Source organism: Plectropomus leopardus, chromosome 19, assembly GCF_026936395.1.
Source record: "Plectropomus leopardus strain MGB_pleo_1.0 chromosome 19, ASM2693639v1, whole genome shotgun sequence".
In the NCBI taxonomy this organism is placed as follows: Eukaryota; Metazoa; Chordata; class Actinopteri; order Perciformes; family Serranidae; genus Plectropomus; species Plectropomus leopardus.
In genome coordinates, this window is record NC_142194.1 from 16,626,064 (window position 1) to 16,648,472 (window position 22,409).

Consider the following 22,409-nt stretch of genomic DNA (forward strand, 5'->3'; position numbering starts at 1 on the left):
TGATAAGGAGACATGGGTGTTAAAAAGTAAGTCTGTTGGCACTATTAAAGTCTACAAATTTATTAGTGTGCTTAAGTCCTCTCTATTCTAAATAAACTAAGTTACATGTCTTTGTATCCCAAATATATATGAGGCAATAACAATTTTTTTGTGCTAAGAACCCACCACAGCCGCCACTGTTCATACTACGGATAAGAAAGTACCATTCCTTTTTTTTTTTTAGTTCAGCTTTATTACAAAACATAGAGCAAGTACTTAACACAATGCACATTTCATCACATTATTCAATTTCATAAATACATCAAAAATAAAGCCATTTGTATATTATATTCAAATATTCATACAAAACATCACAATCCATCTTTGTCTCACTCGTTTGTTTTCTTCAGTTTGGTCTTCAGCTCAGACATAAGTGGATTCCCAAATCTGGGGAGACACGAGAAATCCAAGAATCAAAAAATGTCTGAACACAAGATGATTTTGTGCTGAATATTATAATGTGAACACTCAGTTGTTTTTACCCTGGATGTCTTGGTGGCATCCATTTCGGTTTGCGTTGTGCCTCTTCTTGTTTGGGAGTGTCACTCTTCTCCTCTGCCTTTGTCTCCTGTTGATATTGTGAAATTTTAATAATGTACATACATCAACATAAGAGTAAAGCGTTATTCAGAGAACTGTACCTCTGAGAGAGTTTCCGGGCTATTTTCATCTCTAACCACTCGTTGTGTCTTTTTTAAAACAGGAAAACCTGCACCAAGCCCTAAAAAAAGTGACATTATTAGAAGATTATGAATCATAACAGGACGTGAGAGCCTAAATGTATTGGCTTTCAATGTGTTGAAATTGACCTACCAGGCAGTTTTATTCCAATGCCCAAGCCTCCCAAAGGCATACCCACAGGAGCTTTGACTGGCAGAGGTGAAGAAGGAGTGGGATCCAGTGAGGGCATATGCAGAAGGGAGCGGGGATCTTTGGGTGGCCTTACACGAGGGTTTTTAATCGCAATTCTTGACCTTTGCACAGTAAAGTCAAGGACAAAGGCATCCACCTGCAATGACAACAACAGCTGCATTCACACCACACACACTCTGTAGGTTATGAGTACATCATTTATGGTTTCAAGGTCCAGTGTGTAAGATTTAGGGACATCTATTGGCAGAGGTGTACATCATATTCATGTTTTCATTAGTTCATAATCACCGGCAAATAATGTGTTTTTGTCAATTAGATTGAACCATTCATATCTACACACGGAGCAGGTCCACTCCTACACTCCCTGTCATGTTGTCTCTACAACACATTCTCATTCACCACTTATCAAATACTAACACTTGGTCAGTGGCCCTACTCATTAAAATATGAAGTACTAGGCACCATCCTGCATAAGTTTTGGATGCCCAGAGAGGGTATGTCAGTGTATGGTCATTTCATACATAGTGTCTTTTCAAAATAAACTTTTGTTTTCACAGGAAAAGTTTCTGCTTATTCAATACATATAGTATCTTTTCAAAATACAATCCTACACATTATTTAAATTATTGCTTCTTTATGTTTAGGCAAAACGTATGTGTTTAGACTTAGAGAAAAACATTGTGGTTTGGGTTAATGTCATGTTACACATCTCCTTAGCACAGCTTGCTTCACATACATATGTAGACTTTCTCGACCTTTATACAGTAGTTGCCTCAAGCATCAAAAAATGCCGTTGCCCTGTGTGTCTTAAACTGCCTCTAAAGGGTACCTCAGTGTCTGATAATGTGAGCCACTAACCAAGTGTTAGTATTTTATGAATTTGGAGTTTAGACCAGGTTGGTTTCTACAGTAGCCCAGAATGGACAAACCAAACACTGGCTCTAGTTAGGACCATTTGCCTTTTTGCAACAGCCACAATAGTTCTCCTACATGCTTAACACAGGAGAAGTTTCAGTTCTGACCTCACTCCTGGATGCCACTAAATCCTACACACTGTACCTTTAATAAGATAATTTTATGGTTAAATATTTTAGTAATTATACCTCCATTTGTTCATCAGACTTTGTTGCCTGCTGTTCTGCCTCTTCAGCTGCAGCTAATGATCCCGTGACATCCTCGGACCATCTGGGCTGTGGTTTGTCCAGTGAGGGCAACTTCAGTAACTTCCTCTCGGATTCAGTGCAGCTCTCTCCCTGTGAACCAGATTCAGTCAGTTCCACTTCCTCCTCTAACAAAGCCTCTGAGCTGCTTCTAGATCGTCCTGATTCAGTGTGTTTGAGTTCATCTGGAGAGTAAGACATCTCAAGAGGTTCATCTTCAGTGCCTGTTATTTCTGACTTTATATTTGCCTCTTCTGTGTCTTTCCGGTCAGTTGTCATTGCTTGGTCCACTACTTCATCACTGATCTCTATTTGTGACCCAGTTTCAAGCTCAACTGGTTCAACTCTTTCTTCGTCTGCTTCTTCTTGTGATTTATCCGATTCCTGATTCAAATCTGTTGCCTCTGGTGATGTGACCCCTGAATCGGGTCGAAATCCTGTTGCAGTGACTAATTCCTCCTGTTTCAGATCGGACACAGAAGTTTCCCTCACCAGAGATTCAGAGTGTTGTGATGTAAATTCAGAGATATCCACCGATTCCGACACATTCTCCAACTTGTCACATATGCCTTGAAATGATTCAGCACTAGTTGACTTCAGTAGCTGAGTTTCACTGCTTTGTGTGCCCACTTCACCCAGAGACTGGTCTGAAAATCCAGACTCTACTGTTGATGAAGACATCTCTAAGTCACTCACTAGATCAACAAGCTGCTCTTTACTCTCCTCTTGCTGCATTGATGATATTTCACCTTGATCCTCATTTGATGGCTCAGTTTGTTGTCCATTCTCTGGCCCCTCTTGTGTTTCATCAGTGTCCCCCGACAAAGCTGTCTGTATCCACAAGTCGAGGGTGGCTTCATCAATTATTTCTTGACGTCCACTTATTGAGCTAAATGTTTCCTCAGCGTAACTCCCCTCTGACTCTGTAACACCCATTGATGTATCCTCTATTGATACCAAAGTCGAATATTTTGATTTGGATTCGGCCATTATTGATTCAGCAGCTTCTTTAGGTAGTATTTCCTCATTGCTGTTCTCAAGTGCTTCGTCTGATAGTTGATTTTTTGTCGCCAGTGACTCAACTGGTCCAGACATTCCAGTTTCAGCCTTTGCTGTTGACTGCAGATGTAAAATCTCCATCTCATCTCTGCCCTGCATTTCATGTCCTGCTGTCTCCTTTTCAACTCCATAACCTGTTTCGTCAACATCCTGTGCACCTGGCATTGCTATATCTTCAAGTAATTTAGACTCGGCTGCATCTGAGTGTTTCAAGAATCCAGATTCAGCAATGTCTTCAAGTAAACTAGGGGTCAGGTTGCTGTTTTGCTCTGAGGTTATGGTATCAATGAACTCCTGAAAGCTTGTCTCGGTCATCTTTGGTGCTTTAGCCTCGGAGAAAGTTTCATCAGCAAATACAAGCATTTCCTCTGCTGCCACATCTCTTGTTTCTCCAGCAGCAACAGCGACAATAGAATCACATAACCCCTCATCTTTGCCCAAATCAACCAAAAGCTCTTCCATCCCATCTTGTGGCTCATTTGTCATCTTATTAAACTCATCCGTTAAACCAACGTCTGACTCAAATTCCTTTTCTGTTTTCTGTTCAATCTCCGTCTTCATTGAGTCAACCGGTAATTCTTCCTCTTCCTCAACGAGATGCCCAGATTTTTGAATTACTGCTTCAATAAGTGGTCCCTCTGTTTCTTGTGGTGATCCAGCTTCAGTCAGCTGCAATATTCCACCTTTATCCTCCACATCCGAATCAAAGCTTTTCTTAATATCTTGTTTCTCTTCCATAAGCTCCCTCACCAGTAAACAGTCAGCTCCGCTGCTCCAGCCACTGTTTCGAAGACTCTCCGGCTCTTTGCTCTCCACCTCTTCTGGTAATGGGCTAGTCTGGATTTCCTCACAATCTTCCAGGAACCTTTGTGTTGTATTTTCATCTGGCCCAAGCTCATTGTTGTATTCAGGAACTCCCTCTCGTGTTTCCTCACATGTCTGAGAGTTTAACTCCTGCGACACAACAGCAGGGCCTTCACATATCCTTGGGGGAATATTTTTAAACTCTCCACTCATTTCCTCGCCGGTCTCGCCTTCAGGTTGAACAGGAACTGAAGTGGCTGTATGCGCTATTTCTGTGTAACTTTCTTTGTTGCTTACTTCATTGAGAAGCATCTCCTCTGCTTCTTGATCAGAAAAACTCTCATCTACTGAAACGGGTGTCGTTTTCATGTCAGATTGTTCATCAGTCAGTGAGCCGTCGTATTCTGCCTCAACATCATCTGTCTCTTTTGTTTTGGTTTGCACTTTGCTATCCTTAGCCACACCTTGTTCTCTATATGTGAATTCAGCTGTGTGCAGCTCTGATGTAGCACTCTGCATGACTTCTTCGCTACATGCAACATGTTCTGTCAAAATGTCTTTTTCTTCTGTAAGTGATTTGATGTTGTCCTCCTGCTTTGGAGCATTCTGTAAGACTTCTTCATTGCATGTAACATGTTCGGGTAAAATGTCTTCTTCTGTAACAGTTTTAATGTTGTCCCTCTGCACTTGTGCATCATCAACAAGCTGCTCTTTACTCTCCTCTTGCTGCATTGATGATATTTCACCTTGATCCTCATTTGATGGCTCAGCTTGTTGTCCATTCTCTGGCCCCTCTTGTGTTTCATCAGTGTCCCCCGACAAAGCTGTCTGTATCCACAAGTCGAGGGTGGCTTCATCAATTATTTCTTGACGTCCACTTATTGAGCTAAATGTTTCCTCAGCATAACTCCCCTCTGACTCTGTAACACCCACTGACGTATCCTCCATTGATACCAAAGTCGAATATTTTGATTTGGATTCGGCCATTATTGATTCAGCAGCTTCTTTAGGTAGTATTTCCTCGTTGCTGTTCTCAAGTGCTTCGTCTGATAGTTGATTTTTTGTCGCCAGTGATTCAACTGGTCCAGACATTCCAGTTTCAGCCTTTGCCGTTGACTGCAGATGTAAAATCTCCATCTCATCTCTGCCCTGCATTTCATGTCCTGCTGTCTCCTTTTCAACTCCATAACCTGTTTCGTCAACATCCTGTGCACCTGGCATTGCTATATCTTCAAGTAATTTAGACTCGGCTGCATCTGAGTGTTTCAAGAATCCAGATTCAGCAATGTCTTCAAGTAAACTAGGGGTCAGGTTGCTGTTTTGCTCTGAGGTTATGGTATCAATGAACTCCTGAAAGCTTGTCTCGGTCATCTTTGGTGCTTTAGCCTCGGAGAAAGTTTCATCAGCAAATACAAGCACTTCCTCTGCTGCCACATCTCTTGTTTCTTCACGGCCATCTCCAGCAGCAACAGCGACAATGGAATCACATAACCCCTCATCTTTGCCCAAATCAACCAAAAGCTCTTCCATCCCATCTTGTGGCTCATTTGTCATCTTATTAAACTCATCCGTTAAACCAACGTCTGACTCAAATTCCTTTTCTGTTTTCTGTTCAATCCCCATCTTCATTGAGTCAACCGGTAATTCTTCCTCTTCCTCAACTCCCTCTCGTGTTTCCTCACATGTCTGAGAGTTTAACTCCTGCGACACAACAGCAGGGCCTTCACATATCCTTGGGGGAATATTTTTAAACTCTCCACTCATTTCCTCACCGGTCTTGCCTTCAGGTTGAACAGGAACTGAAGTGGCTGTATGTGCTATTTCTGTGTAACTTTCTTTGTTGCTTACTTCATTGAGAAGCATCTCCTCTGCTTCTTGATCAGAAAAACTCTCATCTACTGAAACGGGTGTCGTTTTCATGTCAGATTGTTCATCAGTCAGTGAGCCATCATATTCTGCCTCAACATCATCTGTGTCTTTAGTTTTGGTTTGCACTTTGGTGTCCTTAGCCACACCTTGTTCTCTATATGTGAATTCAGCTGTGTGCAGCTCTGATGTAGCACTCTGCATGACTTCTTCGCTACATGCAACATGTTCTGTCAAAACGTCTTCTTCTTCTGTAAGTGTTTTGATGTTGTCCTCCTGCTTTGGAGCATTCTGTAAGACTTCTTCATTGCATGTAACATGTTCAGGTAAAATGTCTTCTTCTGTAACAGTTTTGATGTTGTCCCTCTGCACTTGTGCATCATCTGTTATCTGGTTGTTTGCAGCCTCATTCACATTTTCTTCCTCAACGACAGCAACCTCATCCACTGTGTTCTCATCCTCCTTCTCTTTCGCATCCTCATCGTTAACACTTTCACTCCAGTGAGCCATCACACGCTCTTGCTCGACAACTATTAGCTCATCTTCAGACACAATGCTGCTTTTGTCGTAGGTCATCTGTAATTCAACGTGCTGTGAAGCAAAGCCTGGGACTTCATTGAAATCTCTGTGATCATCTGACAATTCTTCACAGACTGAGAGCTGATTTTCAGCTTCCCTTGTTCCCTTATCACATTCATTTTCAAACGCAAGCTTTGGCACACCATCACTGTTTTCTACTTCCTCATCTGCCTCGTTCCTCTGCACCTTCACCTCCTCTACATGCATGTTATCCTCTTCTCCTAGACTTAGACCTGCAATCTGGCACAATTTTACCTCAGTGTCTTCTGCCTGCAAATGTTGTTCATCTTCAAGCTGCATTTTATCGTCTGCCTCCTTTACTTGGATGGTTTCATCCATTTTTTGATGATCATGCGGTGCCTTCTCAGTCTCCTCAGCACCTCTTGCACTTTTCTCCATGTCTTCACTCACTGCATCACCTGTCAGTGTTGCATTCACATGTTCTTCATACTCTTCATTCTCTGGCATCTCATCACGTCCGCGAGTGCACAATTTCTGATCGATGTTTTCTTCTTGTTTATCGTCTTTAGCAAAGAACAGCCCTGTGTCATTGTTTCCTGCATTGGCCAACTGTTCCTCTCTGGTGCCCCCACCTCCCTCAGATGCTTTGCTCTCGCTGCCTCCACTCAGCTGACTTTTGCACGGCACGCTTTCTTCATCAGTCTTTAAGTCGATGTCTGTGGTGCAAACTTCCCAGGCAACAAGTGGCCGAAATGAGCTAAGCAGAGACGCTGACGCAAGAGCCTGTTCCTCATCCACCCCCCTCCCGCTGGTGTCACCTTCTGTTTGGCTAAAGTTGGCAGGCTCACTGTCAACTGTAGATTCCTGGATGGAGTTTGGGTCATTGCTGGTGATGTTTGTGGGCTCACTGTCAACTGCAGAGTCCTGGATGGAGTTCGGGTCATTGCTGGTGATGTTTGTGGGCTCACTGTCAACTGCAGATTCCTGGATGGAGTTTGGGTCATTGGTGGCGACGTCAGTGGGCTCTGGCCTGAGGAATCTGTTCACTGCTCCGGTTATATAGTACTGAAGATGAGATAGAGAGAAATATTAATGAATGATATTAAGATTAATTTTATTAATGAATCATTTGTTCTCATTTTTAGATCATTTGCATTTTCACTGTTTTCCCCACATGCTGTGTTGTCTTTTAAAAACAAATACTGTAACAATATGGCCAGAAGTACAAGGACACTCCTGTTCATACCTTCCCATACTTTTGATCCAAGTCTGTTTTTATGTGTTGGAATAGGTCCCCTCATCCCAGTGAAGGGAAATCTTAATGTTACAGCATACCAGGCTTTTTACACAATAGTGTTGTTCCAGTTATGCTGCAACAGTTTGGGGAAGGCCCTTTCCTGTTTCAACACGACAATGCCTTCATACTCAAAGTGAGGTCCATAAATGGTTGTCAGTGTTTAATGTGGAAGATCTGACCAGCCTGCACAGAGCTCCAACTTCAAACCACACCTTGGGAAACTTAAGCATTTATGTGCTGACATTTTTCTTTAGTTATGAGGGTCAATGCTGCAGCTAGTTGCTAACTTTGACTGCTTTTTCGTGGGCAGGTAGCAAGCAGCCTAGTTTCAAAGATCTGGCCATAAAACCAGAACATAGAGCTTCATAAAGCTATGAGTTTTTTAAGCTATGAGAATTGAAATTACAATACTCATTTAGTTTTCCTTACAGAGATAAATAAATGCTGATATATAGTTACTGTATAATTATTTTTTTTTAAAAAGTTTCCTTAGACCCTTAAAATACAAGAAGACCTCGTGACAATCTGTGAAGCTTTAGTGACCTCTAGTGGGATTCAGGATGGCCAGGCTAGGTTGGGAACCAATGTGTTGAAGGACTTGTTGACTTGAACCTCTAAAAGCTGTCATTAACGTTTTCAGTTACATCTGTGCTTTTCCTGTTAACACAAATGAAAATGTCTACTGTGGAATAGGTCTGTGAGCCACACCTTGCTGTCCAACATAACTTATGTACTTGTATCTGTATGTAAGGGGAAAATAAGTAATGTTTCATTTCACAGGTCTACAAATTCCTAATAATGTCCTAATGGAAATTAAATATGGTGTTATATTGTTACCAAATAATCAATTTCACATAAATGCAATAAACTTTTAGCTAGACTGTTTAAATCATTGCTCAACAGATCTGCTGGGCATGCAAAAGAAAATGTGCAATTTGAGTACAAGTTGTCTGCGAGTCTGCAAATCAACATTTATGAAAAATAAAGTTTTAAATGAATGATGAAAATTGACTTTAAAAGAAATTGCTGTGGAAATCATCAGCTGCTTTTAAACTGAGCACAAAAATGTGAACATTGTCTCTGAGTTATTTCCATCCAAATTATTTGAAATTTAGAACAACAACGAATTGTAAGCAATAAATTTAAGCAGCCAGATTCAAAACATTTGTGGAAAGCACAGTAGTGGTATAATGTTTTAGTGTACATGTTGTGGCACTGTAGCATAGATTCAAAACGTTATGCCCTTCTTTGTCAGTGATGTTCCTCATTATGGTCATGCCAATGGAGGAAATATAATGTTGAGAGGTAACATAAGCTAGCTGGGATGACCTAATAAAGTATGCGAACTTGTGCTTGGTGTGCAAAATTTCCCGTGACCTAGCTTCACCACTGCTTAAAGCCTACATCAGCAGAAAAACTAAAACTGTTTTACTTGGGGGTCCACAAGAGGAGATCGTATTATCCTGTTGCAGAAAGTGCTTTTAGCCAGTCAGCCTGGTCTGTCAGAGGCTCAAGAGTGGAATGTAATTCCCTTTCACATCAGGGAACTTAACGCCTATATCTTTCAGTAATCAGTTAAGAAAATGATGATTAATGCTCACACTTGTCAGCACTACACTCTTTTTGATGCTGTTATCTATATATCCTGCATGCTTTGCATTGTCATTCCATATGCTCATATGTCAATACAACTTATAGAGCTTTAAAAATGTGTATTTTCTTTTACAGTCTTTAAATTGCACGTTTTGTTGCTTTTTGTCTGATGTTTTTTTGTTTGTTTGTTTTCCTTCTCTTGCTGGTGTGATTAAAGGAATATTTTAAACTGTATGTCCTTTTTTGGGGTTATTTTTGTTATTTTGCTTTGCTGTTTTTCTAGGAAGCTTTGTGTACCACCTTGCCCAGGGGACTACAGATAAAAAAAAGCCTTCTGGCTAATTCTGGCATTTTATACCTTGTGTATGTATTAATTTGCGCTGCCTCTTCTTTAAATAAACTAAACCTAAACATACAATGTATCTATGTACGTGCGTGAGTATGCGTGCGTGCGTGAGTGAGGTAGACAAACGAAATCAGAAGTCTGGAGAGAGAGAGACAGAGAGAGATGCACGGACACAGGAAGAGGGAAACTTTCCATGCACATTTCACAGCTGCTAACATTCATATTAAAACTGTTAACTTGTTTTCAGATGAAGCAGCAGCTCACCCAAACTGTCCAGAAAGTCCTCCCCATCCTGCCGATGGGGCTCTCGGGGTCCATCTTCAAAACGTCCTCCTCGTGGACTCTCTGACCATCTGGTTTCTTCTGGATGTAACTTTGTTGTAACCAATCTGGCACTTTAATTTCCCCAAAATTCGACAGCAGGCTTCATCCAATCGTGACCAGCTTTGAGCTCCTCCGGTGACAGCCACGGTTCAGTTCCTCATGCAGACAAATGTCCGGTGTATCATGATGAGGAAGAGGTGATTAACACAGCTGAGCTCAGACTCCAGCGCAGTTTGCGGATGTGCACAAAGCTTCTGTTCAGTCAGGCCACAAAAGGTTACGTGATGGTCTCTGAGTAGTTGTGTGACACACGAGTGGTTTAAAATAACTATGCTCACCTACAGCTTGGGTGAATGATCATTTCTCATATTAGTAACAATAGCAATGGAAAAAAACACGTCAGAACATGACTTCATTATTAGGACTAAACCCCCCTCCCAAATAAAAAGGTTTTAATCTTTGCAAACATCCCTTAATTAAAGTCCTTTTGAACATAACAGTGCAGACTGGCTTGCATTTGGTTAAAATGTGTTCATATTAGAGATATTCCAACCACACAGCACTTTAATCCCAAGGGTGTGCTTAAAGCAGACTGAAAATATTCAAGGCAAAACTAATATAGGCTATTTTTAACAAATAAAAAGTTGAATGTAAACACATTTTTCAGTTCAATACACTGTGATGTTTTGCAAATAAGTAATGCTGTGTATTTTGACATTACTGAGTCAGTTTGTTGACTCTCCGCTGTGCTGTACATATGGCTATGGAATAAATCCTAAAATAAATAGATATAAAATTAACCAAGACAAATTATTTAATTACATCATTTTTTCATTTCAGGACTTATTTCACAGCCACAACGTATTTACTTATTTTATATGCATATTAAATAATACATTTTGAATGTTTATTTCATATGCCTTTGTATTCTTTCTTTATTGTTTTATTTCATATGCATGTTTATTTATTTATCTATTTAATATTGACTAAAATGGCATCCCATTGTTTACAGGCGTGCATGACACTATTGTGAGAAGTATATTGTATGCAATATATATCAGAGGAATTATTTAGAACAGAGAATTCACAAACCTAATGTCATATACAAAGAATAAAAACAGAATGTAGAACATGTATGTTTCCAGTTGTGGACAGTGCACAGCCGTGGTAGACTGAATAAAGAGGAAGTTCTATACTAAACAACATCTTAATTTCTCAGTTCAACCACGAAGCACCTCTTCTGCGCAGCACAGTGAAGTGACATCCCTGTGGTCGGAGTGCAACAGAAAAAAACAGAAGTGTATTTAAACTGAGAACTTACTTCAGCAGTTGACCAGCAACAGATATCAGAACAGTAAACAGAAGAGAACAACAGTAACTTTGTCTGCTGACTCATTTTCGCACTCAAAAACAAAATCCCAAACAAGCATATCTCCCAAAAAAAACTTGAATTTATTTTCCAAAGCAGATTGAGAAAAAAAGCTTGATTATTATGTAAAATTATTCGTACAAAAATATGGACATTTGTATAAAATCATGAAGAAAAAAGGTAATGGATGACAGATTAAGAACAGATAGTAATAAATAAAAGCCAAAAATGTTGGACTAACTTGACTACTACTTTATATTTACTATAAAGATATATATTAGATATATTACATGGGATATATGAAACAGAGAGGCACTCTTGCACACATCAGGGTTTTCATGCGGAAGATGAAATTTCCTCATTGGGCTCTGAAAGAGAGGACATAAGATTAAGTCAGAAAACATGAGCAAACTTCCTGCTGAGTGTCACATTTACTTTTTGACATTTGCCACATTGGTTACTTTCACTCACCCAAAAGGATTTTCTGTATTCAGTGTGTTTTTTTCAGGATGCAGACTCTGTAATGTGTGTATGTTTATTGTTTGTCTTACCTGTCCAGGTTCGATAAACAGGAAGCTTGAGTGCAGGGTGTGTGATCTCCACGCAAACCCTCAACCGCGCTCTCTCATTTTCTCTGGGACCCTTCCTCAAGTTGACCCTGTTGATGTGCAGCGCTCCCGGGTCTTCCTCTGTTTCTTTGACACTGTCCTCATCCACGTCTGACTTTGTTTCCTCATCCCTGTCAATGTTGTTGTTCTCTCCATCCACGTTTTCATCGATGTATTCGATTCCTTCAGTGTGAGGGTCCGTGACAGCAGCTTTTGTTTCTGCAAAGTAACAACAGTAAAAAAAAAAATGAAGACAACAGTGCCAACCAGTGTTGTATACAGAAAATAAGTAAAACACTTTGTTTACATTTTATGTTTGAGGAAATGGGAAAGTTTACAAGAGGTTTGAATTTGACTTTCTGCATATAATACCACTGAAGCCACAGTGTTGGGTATCCATGAGTGCAACAACAACTCATTTGCAAAAAGGTGCTTCAGGAGTAAGGGCACATTTCAAAGGATGTGTAGAAAATTTTCCAGTTATAATGCAAAAAAGTTTTTACATCTTATATAATTGTAAATCAAATTTCACACCTGATAATTTCAAAGAGATGACTGGAGTACTGAATGAAAATGAAAGGGGTATTTCAGAGATTAATATCACACTTACGTAAAAGTTGAGTATTGCAAGAGACAGATCAACAAAACAATGGTAAAAATTGATACAGCAGTGTTAGGAGTATTCTGATTATTATGGATAAAGCTCCAGTATATGGCTCCTACACCTCCCATCATGCAACAGGAGCAGCATGTTTTATCAAAAAAAAAAAATAGAGAGCGAGAGAAAGTGCAATTTGTCATACTATGAAAACCACAGCCACTGGAGGGGAAAACAATCATTTCTGAAATGCTAAGAAAATGCATGTAGCTTAAAAAACATGAGATTTCAGTCAGAGGATTATTTTAGCTCCCTAAGTCAACCAAAGAGGAATAGTAGTCTACATTGACAAACTCAATATTGTCAGCTTATGTCAGTGTCACTTCTCTTTACCTTGTTTGTCTTGGGGAAACGATCCCCCTGAACGGCCAGAAGTGAAATACTATTTACAACTTTTGGATTGAATCAAAATGTAAGGTCATCATTTGACCTACAAACATCAAAACCAGGCTGTGCATGGTTAGCTTTAACCTCTGGAGTCTGTCTGGACAAATTTGCAACTGTAGCTTATTTAGTAATAATCAATGTAAAAAGCCTCATATTTATGGACGCTACATCCACAATATCCACTTTTTCCTTAAAAACCAAGTTTTTTGTTTGCTGGATTGTAAAAATGTAGTTCTAGGTTCTTGACCCTGTTGGTTGTGTGTCTAAACCATGGATGGATTACTGAATGGGCCTACTGGGTACAAGGTCAAGGGTCCCTTGGCCTTCACTGACCAAATGTGCCATGAGGAGACATATACTGACCAGGAAGAAACACAAAATGACTACAAAGATATACACAAGAACTACAAAGAGAAACAAAGACAAAAAATGACAACAAATAGATATAACATCAACTCCAAAGAAACTTACAATGTAAAAGAGATGCAAAACCACTACCAAAGAGTACAAAACGACCTAAAAAGGATTCGAAAACCACTACAAAGAGACAGAAAACGAGATGCAAAATGACTGCAAAGAGATTCAAACCACTACAAAGTGAAACAAAACGACTATAAAGACACTAGTTGACTGAAAAGAGACTCACAATGACAGAGTGATTCAAAAGAAATTCAAAGAGATACAAAACAACTGCAAAGAGACACAAAAGAACTACAAGGATATATAAAATGACTAAGGACAGACACAAAATGACAACAAAGAGATGCCATACAGATGCAAAGAGACACAAAACAACTACAGATACATAAAATGACTAAAGAGAGACACAAAACGACCATAAAGACATGCAAAACAGATGCAGAGACACAAAAAGTGGAAAAGAACCACAAAGAGACATACAATTATTACAAAGAGACACAAAGCGACCACAAGGAGACACAAAACTACAGAGAGAGATGCGTTACTACTACAAAGAGACACGAAACAACAAAGAGGCTAAACACCTACAATGTGTGTGCTTTGCTCTTATGTAGGAGACTGCTGGAAGTCCCATTCATGTATTACAAGCATTTGTCAAAATATCTAATCAGACTGAAGCTAGTGGAACAAAGGCCACCTAAGAAACGGTCCTCTGAAATGTCATTTCTTCAAACAAGACATGAAAATACAGTAATGACAAGTACTTATTGCATGTCCATTCTTCCGTCTCCCCAGCTGTGTGTTTGGCGGACTTGGCAGGCTCGTGGACCTCTCCAGAGCGCACACGCTTTTCAGCTCCCTCTGTCCGTCGTCTCCTATCTCCTCTGTCTCGTTGGACACTAACGGTGTAAGTGTGGCTCCTCCTGCTGCCCACAGTAATTTGACTTTAGGATGACCTCCCTTCAACAGCAGAGAGAACACACCGACCCCTTCACTGCTCCAACAGACAGAGAGTGATGGAGGAATGGAGGGAGCAACTGAGGGAAGTCAAAAAGGAAGCAGGGGTGAATAAAAATGACTAAAATTAGGGATATTTTTCCAAAAGCTGATGACAGTAAAAGTTCATACCAATGTCAACATTTTTCCAGTGTTTCTCGATCGGCTCGTGTAGAGAACAGTGCTCCACTCTACAAATAATCCCTCCTCCTCTCTCCTTTTTCTCCTGATCGGCTGCCTTTCTTCTCAGAGTGGCTGTGGCCCTGTAGAGTCTGGGCTGAGTCTGTACGGGGCCCCACATCTCTCCTCCTTCTATCACCTCCTCCTCTCTGTCATCTTGCTCTCCCTCCCTGAGCCTCAGCCAGGTGACTGATACGTTCGGAGGGTAGAAATCTGTGATCTCACATCCAAGCATCAGAGTCTGGTCTGGGGAAGAAGTGGAGCTGACGATTTCGGACACACATGGTCTTTTGATGAATCCTATTGGGGATGAGATTGAGATTTAAGTGTCAGTTTTAAATGTGTCATCAAGTTGTATGCCCTTTCTTACCCTCTTTCTTTTTTGATGACTTTTTTATTTTCCATTATGCAAAACAAACAGTAAACACCAGTCCAGTGTACAAATACAAATTAAATCCTAACTCATCCTCCCTCTCCATCCGGTATAACCCCAAGAACTCCAGAGATAGACAACAAATCAATACATCAGTAATGTGGTGTTCTTTTAAAAGAAAATGTATAGAAAAATAAAATAGACAAATACATTAATCCTTTGAAACCTGAGCAAATTGGCTTGATTTCTTTCAAAAACATGGAAAGAAAGCAATAATCAACAAAAGAAGAAATGACCCCAAAATTGGCAACAAAAAAAAACCCTTGTAAAAAGTACAAGAAGAATTTCCACGAAATACGTTTAAAAAAATAAATTAAAAATAAAAACAAAAAGTGAAAAAAGGGCAAATGACCTGGGGAAAGTTCATAAAAAGAGAGTAATATTGTAGCCTAATTTCAAATAATTATAAAAATTATATATAAATATATATAAATATTTAATTAATATATTATATATATATATATATATATATATATATTATATTGGCTTTTTTTGATTGTATGTTTTTAAACAAATAGTTTTCTAAATCTACTAATTTCTTAAAATTTGTGGAACCAAGTTGCTCATTGCCCTTTATTCCCATATTTTGGAAAACAAATTAAACCAATTTGTTCGGGTTTCAAAGGTTTAAATACTTGTGAAAGGCATCTGAAAGCAGCACAAGAAAAGTTGTGTCGCTCCAGGTTTCAAAGGTTAAACTTTGGTACAGATGTGGACTTTTAACAACATAAGAAACAAACATGCAATCCACCTGACAGAAACTGAGACGAATTGCTTCCATCTTACTCTTACTTTTGTAAATTTATAAAAGCAGTATACTGTCCCCACGTGAGCCAGTACTTTTTCTGTCCTTGCCTCTTTCTTACCTCTGGTCTCACGGGTGACCGGCTGCTTAAGTGCGATGTGGTGGACACTGACCCATACTTTAGTGCCTCCCTTTTCCAGCTCACTGCGGGGCAGTTTACACTGGCTGAAGGCTGAGAAGAAGCCTTCGGAGTTGGGTCGAGGGGAGGACGAGGCCTGAGAGGCCACAGGGCTCAGCTCACTCCCCTGGCAGAACCAGCGGAAGGTGATGACATCTGGATGGAAATGTGACGCCCGGACAGTCATGCTGATGACATCTGGAGGACAGAAATTGCAGGGATGAAGCCTCACACAACCAAAAATGTTTCACATGTACTGAATTAAATAAATCATAGACTTTTAAAAAAAATGTTTTTACCAGAGTCACTTGGTGTCTCTGCCAGCTGGATTTCTGAAACTTCTGGAGCAGCTGAAAGATGAAATGTCCATTCCATAAATGTAGAAATCACAGAAAAGCACAGAAAAATTGAATAAGTGCAAAAAATGTTCTTACACAGGATAGTAAACTTCTCTGAGACTCTCTCCACTGCGATCTTGTCTTTGCCCATGTACGACACCTGACACTTAAACACAGCCCCCTTGTGGACTGAAATCTGGGGGATGAAGGTGAGGGAGGAGATCAGCTGTTGGATGCCACTTCCAGATGAGTGCAACGGCCCCTGAGTGTGCAGCTTGTAGTAACCCATATCTCCTCTGGAGGACAGCAGAGGGCCTTTCTCTGACACTGGGGAGGTGAGAGTTAGACCGTAGGGCAGATGGATGGTGGTTAGCGGGTTATAGAGGCAGTTAAAGTTAGCTTTGGAGGTTCCTTTGTGTGTGAGGTTGTAAATTGTTAGCAAAATTAAGTGTAGAAGAGAAAACATGGCATTTTTAGAAGCAGTTGCAATAGAAATAAAGATGTTTCATGTGGCATTATTCACTTTAACCCTTTGAAACCTGAAGTGATATCACTTTTCTTGTGCTTCTTACAGACCTTCAAACCCAGAGCAAATTGGTTTCTTTTAAAAACATGGGGGGAAAGCCAATAAGCAACCTGGTAAGAAATGTTCCACAAACTGCAAAAATGTATTACATTTAGGAAATTATTTTTTTAAAAGGTTAGGGGAAAATGTCTTGGGGAAAAAAGAAAAAAAAAAGCTAGGGGATTTTTTTTCTAGTTCTAATAGTAACATATTTAAAATTATATTACATATTTGCACTATATAATATATATACGCACTTTTCGTGTAATTTCCTTTATTTGTTTATTTATTTTCTTTTAAAAAAAACCAACTAATTTTCAGGTGATTTTCTGATATTTTTTATAGAAATAAAACTAATTTGCTCAGGTTTCAAAGGGTTAATGTAATATTTTGACATCAATCCAAACACATTTAAAACTAATCCTTTAACGTCCTTTTTTCCCCTCCATTTTTATGTTAACGTAAAGGAAACGTGGTCCCCAGTCAATCAACAAATCCATATGTTGGTTGTTTGCAGAGAAGGCATGCAAGAAAAACAAGGTTTTCCTCATGATTTCAAGGGAACACTGCATGATCAATTGATTTACAAATGGTAAACCTGGGGGTGAAGTATTACTTTAAGCGGGTTTAAAAGAACAGTTGCCTGTCTCTCTCCAAAAGGATATAAACTCTACCCATCAGCACCAAGATTACAAATTTGATATGTCTGGTTTGTTAAATCTGTGGAAAAACATGTGGAATCTCCATCGCTGCGGGTTGTTTGGCAACCTCACCATGACAACAGGACTCAAGGAATTCCCTGTGCCTCGCCAAGAAACAGTTTGACACAAAGGTCCAACATAAAAGCATGGTGTGTTGGTTTCCTGCTTTGGGTTTTGTACTGATTAAATGATAAGATAAAACATGTAATGAGCTTTGGATTTATCAGCTGGTGGTAGCTTCATGTTTACCAAAAAGACATGTGAGTTGGAGTTGTCCAAAGTTGTATCTCTGTTTATCTTTAACTTATCTTATTTACCATCATCTAACTCTCAGAAATACTGTGAAAAAAGTATATTTCCCAAAATGTTAAGCTATTTCTTTAAAACTGAAGTTAATAACTTTTGAGGAAATGACTTTGTCATATTTGCTGAAACTGTTACTATATTCTAATAGTATTAGAGAGATAGATCATGTCCCTCATTCTCCTCCTCTATTGTCATTTGCTATAATCAACTGCAGCGCAGCAAAACCTACCAATCAAAGCTGAGGAGCCAATCACTGCTTGCAAACTACAGCCAAACTGTCAAACACACTGTAACTTACTGCATTGTCTATATTTTCTTTTACCTCAAATGTTTTCAAAAATGTATTTCGTGAACTGTTCAGCTGTAAAATGAGAAAGTTTGTTTTTTTGACATGTGAAATAGTCGCGCCAATATGAAGCACCGCCCACCTACTTGATTAACTTTCTCATTTTACACTAAACAGTATACTAAAATATGTTTATGAAAACATTTGAGGGGAGAAACGGGCAATGCAGTAACAGAATCTTAATTCTTTTTTGATCAGTGCTGCCTAGTTTACAGTTTGACTGCACTTCATGAGCAGTGACTCACATGATTGAAAGTTGCTTTATAGAATCCTTACAACAGAGGGAGAAGACTATCAATGACTACACTGTGCAAGCATTAAGAACAAGACAAACAAGTTGCAAAAAATGATGTAACCTGCTTTCAAAAGTAGGGCAGCGATTTGTGGTTATTCGCCAGAAGTATAAGCAGTTTGTGGTTATTCGTTGGAAGTAAAATGCTAATGTCAGGCTATAAACAAACTACACCACAGTCGAATGACTTAACATTGCAAACACAACAGGCTGTGAAGCTGCGTTTGGCTTGATGACGTTCTGTAGTCTCATTCAGCCATTATTCAGCCTTTTTTAAGACACATTAAAGCTTCAAAGTTCACAAGTGGGTTATTTACTTTGATTTTTTAAATCAGTTTTCAGACTTTGTTTCAAAGGAGCAACTGATATCAGGGGATTATGCCTCTGCAAACATTTCAAGCTGCACTCACAGTTTACATCCATGTCTGTGAAAACATGCCTTCACTTTCCCCAGCAGATCTATACAATCAGCACAGTTTCAATGTGGGCACCTGAGATCAGTGCCACCAAGCAGTATCTGACCAAATTCTCCCTCTCTGTTCCAAAATGAAGTTCTGTTATAGAAGCTCTGTACCAGCAGTCACAAACTCAGGTTGTGCTGCCAAACTTTGTCAGAAAGGACAAAAGAGTATTCCCAAGTTACTGCTGGTTATGTGGATGTGCGGAAGGTCTCCTACCTGTGAGTGAAGTGTCACAGATAGGGTTGTCATTGAGAAACCATGCAGTCTGGACTCGGTCCACCCTCCTGCCCTCAATGCTCACTGTCACTCTGCCCTTTTGACCAACAATCACTCGCGGAGGGAGAATGATCCCGGACACATTCAGAGACTTCTGTTTCTCTGTGGAAGGGAAAAAGGAGTGGAGAGTCAGTGAGAGAAAAGAGGGGGGAGAGGTGGCAGCTATTGTGCAATAATTACACGGTTTGCTATAAGCATGCATTACTTTCAACCTGCTGGACCAAGTGATCATGAAACCTATCGTGTCTGTGTACTCACAGTTTAATAACATACTGGTTTATAAAAATGTGATACTGATAATGCCAGTTAAGAGTAAAAATACAGAGGTGCAGATTCAAGATTACGATTTGAAAGACTGTGTTGTAACTTTACTTGCATACGTTTTAAATATATGTGGATCTCCTGGTATATTCCCAACATGGGTGTCAGTGGCCTCGTTACACAAACTTCCTAAGTCTGAAGTCCTGTCTTATCTCAGTTTACAATGACATGTAGGACGTTTGGTGTTACAGAAACACGTGCCCTGACTGCATTTAGGAAAAATCCTAAATTAGAATGGAATTCAAAATAACTGCTAAAAAAGGTCTGTGTGGTAACAACAATGGGGTAAAACAAGAAAGGAGGAAAAGGGGTATGTTAACTTCTATGTTAGCCTACAGAAAAACATCTTCCCTGCACCTAATTGCTTGCTGCTTCTGAACTGGTTCCTATGCTGAATCAATGCATTAAAATCAATATTTTATATTTAATTACATGAAGTTATACATGATAACTGGAAATGGATTGAAGAGAATTTTTGTGGGGCACGCAGCACCAGCTGTTGAATGTGCATTTACTATAATGGAGTGTCACAGAGAAGCAGACACTATATTCTAAAAACTAAAAAACTAAAAACACTAAAAACTTGAAAGGTTTGATAAAACTACATCCATCAACTTGACAAACTGATGCTATAAAAGGAATCAGTTGACGCTTACTACTATACATTGCTTTTTTGTTGTTTTCTTTTTCTTTCTAGAAAAATCCTGCATAGTGTACCTTGGAGATAAGATACGAGGACTGAGATAGGATATGCCAAGAGTTAAAGAATTGCTTCAGTAATGGGAAGATAGGATATGCTATCTCTGAAACTTTAAATAGGACAAACACTTGGGGTTTCTTTCTGTAATGATGCCCCAGGACCCACATAAAGTCCAAAGATAAATTTGAAGGATCACAAGATTATTCTGGTAACACAAATTGTTTTTTTTTTATGGCATTTCTTTAATATTTGCCTTTGTGTTATGAAAAAATAGACTTTTATCTCCCTGGCCCTCCAAAAAGCCTTCAAATAAAAGACTATGGTCACAAATAGACTTTGCTTTACTGGTGCAGTTTTTTCCTCTTACTTGTAGTGCTTTTTATCCTTTACATTGTTTTACTCTAAGCTGCTGATTGTTGGAGAATATTGGACATGGAGATGTCTGCTTTGAATATAATGGAACTAGATGGCACTTGGCTTGTGGTGCACAAAGCTCCAAAAATATATTTGAGGAAGTAACAGTAATGTTTCTTCCCAGAAATCCAGTTACTCAGGATAATCCTCCACAGACCTTGCTGTGAGCAGTTTCATGCAGGAACTATTTTCGATCTGCCGCACAACACCTGCCAACTGTATCACACACAGAAGGAAGCATGCATTTTGGGGTGAACTGTCCCTTTAAGGTGTCACAGCGGCATGTAGCACTGCCCTATAACTCACCATCCCTCCTCCTCCAAGAAAAGCCAAAGCAGAGCAGGAAAACCAGTACCAGAGAAATGCACATCATAGCCACAGATGCTTTGGCTGATTTGGTCAACACCGGAGCCTCATCTAGGAGGACACAGAGAGAGAAACCTGTCAGTGACTACACTGTGCAAGTGTGAAGAACAAGACAAACAAGTTGCAAAGGATGATACTACTGCTCAAAAAGTAGCACAGTGATACATGGTGATATATCAGACATACTTTAATTGTTTTTTTTCTGTTCTCTGACTTTGTTTTAAAGCAGCAGTTGATATCAGGGGATCACTCATCAGTTCATCCAAAGTAAAAAAAGGGTACCGAACAAGAACTACCACCTCAAGGTTGTATGCCGCTGCAAGCATGTCAAGTTGCACTTAAAGTTTACATCCATGTTTGTGAAAGCATGGATGCTTCACACACATCTTTTCCCAGCACAGCAGATCTATACGATCATGTGGGCACCCAAAATTAGTGTCACCAATTCAGGATCTGACCAAGTTTCTCCCTGACTTATGAGGATGAGTAATGGCCAGAAAGGGCTTTTTGCAGAAAATGATGATGTCACAGTGAAGTTGAGCTTTTGGACATTAAATGTAATCACTTCACTATTTCATCCTATTAGACATTTGTGTGAAATTTTGTCATAAATAGCATAGGAATTCTGGAGATATGGCCAAAAATATTTTAATATAGCCCTATAGGCCATCTTGAGATATCATATTCAAAAAAATGAGACTTGTTGCCTTATTGAGATATTGCATTCATAAGAAGGAGATGGATGCAATGTCACAGTGACCTTGACCTTTGACCACCATATTCTGATCAGTTCACCTAGTTGAAGTGGATGTTTGTGCTAAATTTGAGGAAGCTCCCTTAAGACCATTTTCTGATTTTGTGTTCATGAAATGAGAAAGACTCCAGGTCACAGTGACTTTGACCTTTGATCACCAAAATCTAATCAGTCCACTTGAGTCCAAGTGGATGTGTGTGCTGAATTTGAAGAAATTCCTTTAAGGTGTTCTTGAGAGATCATGTTCACAAGAATGATGGACGATCCGAAACCTTGCCAGAGGCATGAAAACAAAAATAATTGCATGTCTCAAATGGGTGTAAATTTTGACCTCTTTCCACTCTATTTCTAAGAATGTAGAAAATCTTGTCAAAGATATACCTCTGGGGTTCAGATTTTCAAGGTACTCCGAGCTGCTGACAGGGTGCACTACCCCAGGTTGGTGTACTGCACACTCGACCTTCCCACCCTGTTCCCTCTGCTCGGGGCTCAGCGTATAATAGCGTCTGGTCCTGTAGGTCCCATCTGGGTTCAGTTCAGTGGCTGGTGGCTCAGGGAGGACTGTGCCATTTTGAAGCCAGGACACAGACACTTCCTCAGGGTAGAAATTCTCCATGTCACAGTAAAGAGTGACAGGGACATTGTTGGACTGCGAACGGACAACAGAAAGTCTAACAGACGGGAGATCTGGATA

At 39.7% G+C, this 22,409-nt stretch overlaps 2 protein-coding genes across 4 annotated transcripts in view; both read right to left on the reverse strand.

Moving 5' to 3' along the window:
* Positions 1-209: 209 nt before the first annotated feature.
* LOC121958819 (uncharacterized) lies at positions 210-10,079 on the reverse strand. The gene is made up of 6 exons (XM_088070393.1): positions 9,842-10,079; positions 2,016-7,406; positions 853-1,048; positions 681-760; positions 522-607; positions 210-426 (listed from the first exon to the last, which is right to left on the reverse strand). The coding sequence occupies exons 1-6, from the start codon at positions 9,893-9,895 to the stop codon at positions 369-371; spliced, it is 5,865 nt and encodes a 1,954-aa protein (XP_087926519.1). The 5' UTR covers positions 9,896-10,079; the 3' UTR covers positions 210-368.
* A 1,253-nt stretch (positions 10,080-11,332) lies between these two features.
* LOC121958818 (uncharacterized) overlaps positions 11,333-22,409 on the reverse strand; it is a 37,750-nt gene continuing 26,673 nt past the window's right edge. For 2 of the 3 annotated variants that reach the window (XM_088070395.1, XM_088070396.1), the window contains 10 exons: positions 22,097-22,402; positions 20,902-21,012; positions 19,101-19,262; positions 16,310-16,624; positions 16,175-16,225; positions 15,819-16,073; positions 14,472-14,819; positions 14,108-14,380; positions 11,822-12,097; positions 11,333-11,638 (listed from right to left, as the gene is read on the reverse strand). In XM_088070395.1, coding sequence (XP_087926521.1) covers positions 11,607-11,638; positions 11,822-12,097; positions 14,108-14,380; positions 14,472-14,819; positions 15,819-16,073; positions 16,175-16,225; positions 16,310-16,624; positions 19,101-19,262; positions 20,902-21,012; positions 22,097-22,402 — 2,129 coding nt within the window. In that variant the 3' untranslated portion in view covers positions 11,333-11,606. The remainder of the gene's footprint in view (positions 11,639-11,821; positions 12,098-14,107; positions 14,381-14,471; positions 14,820-15,818; positions 16,074-16,174; positions 16,226-16,309; positions 16,625-19,100; positions 19,263-20,901; positions 21,013-22,096; positions 22,403-22,409) is intronic. The other variant, XM_088070397.1, reaches the window with a different exon arrangement.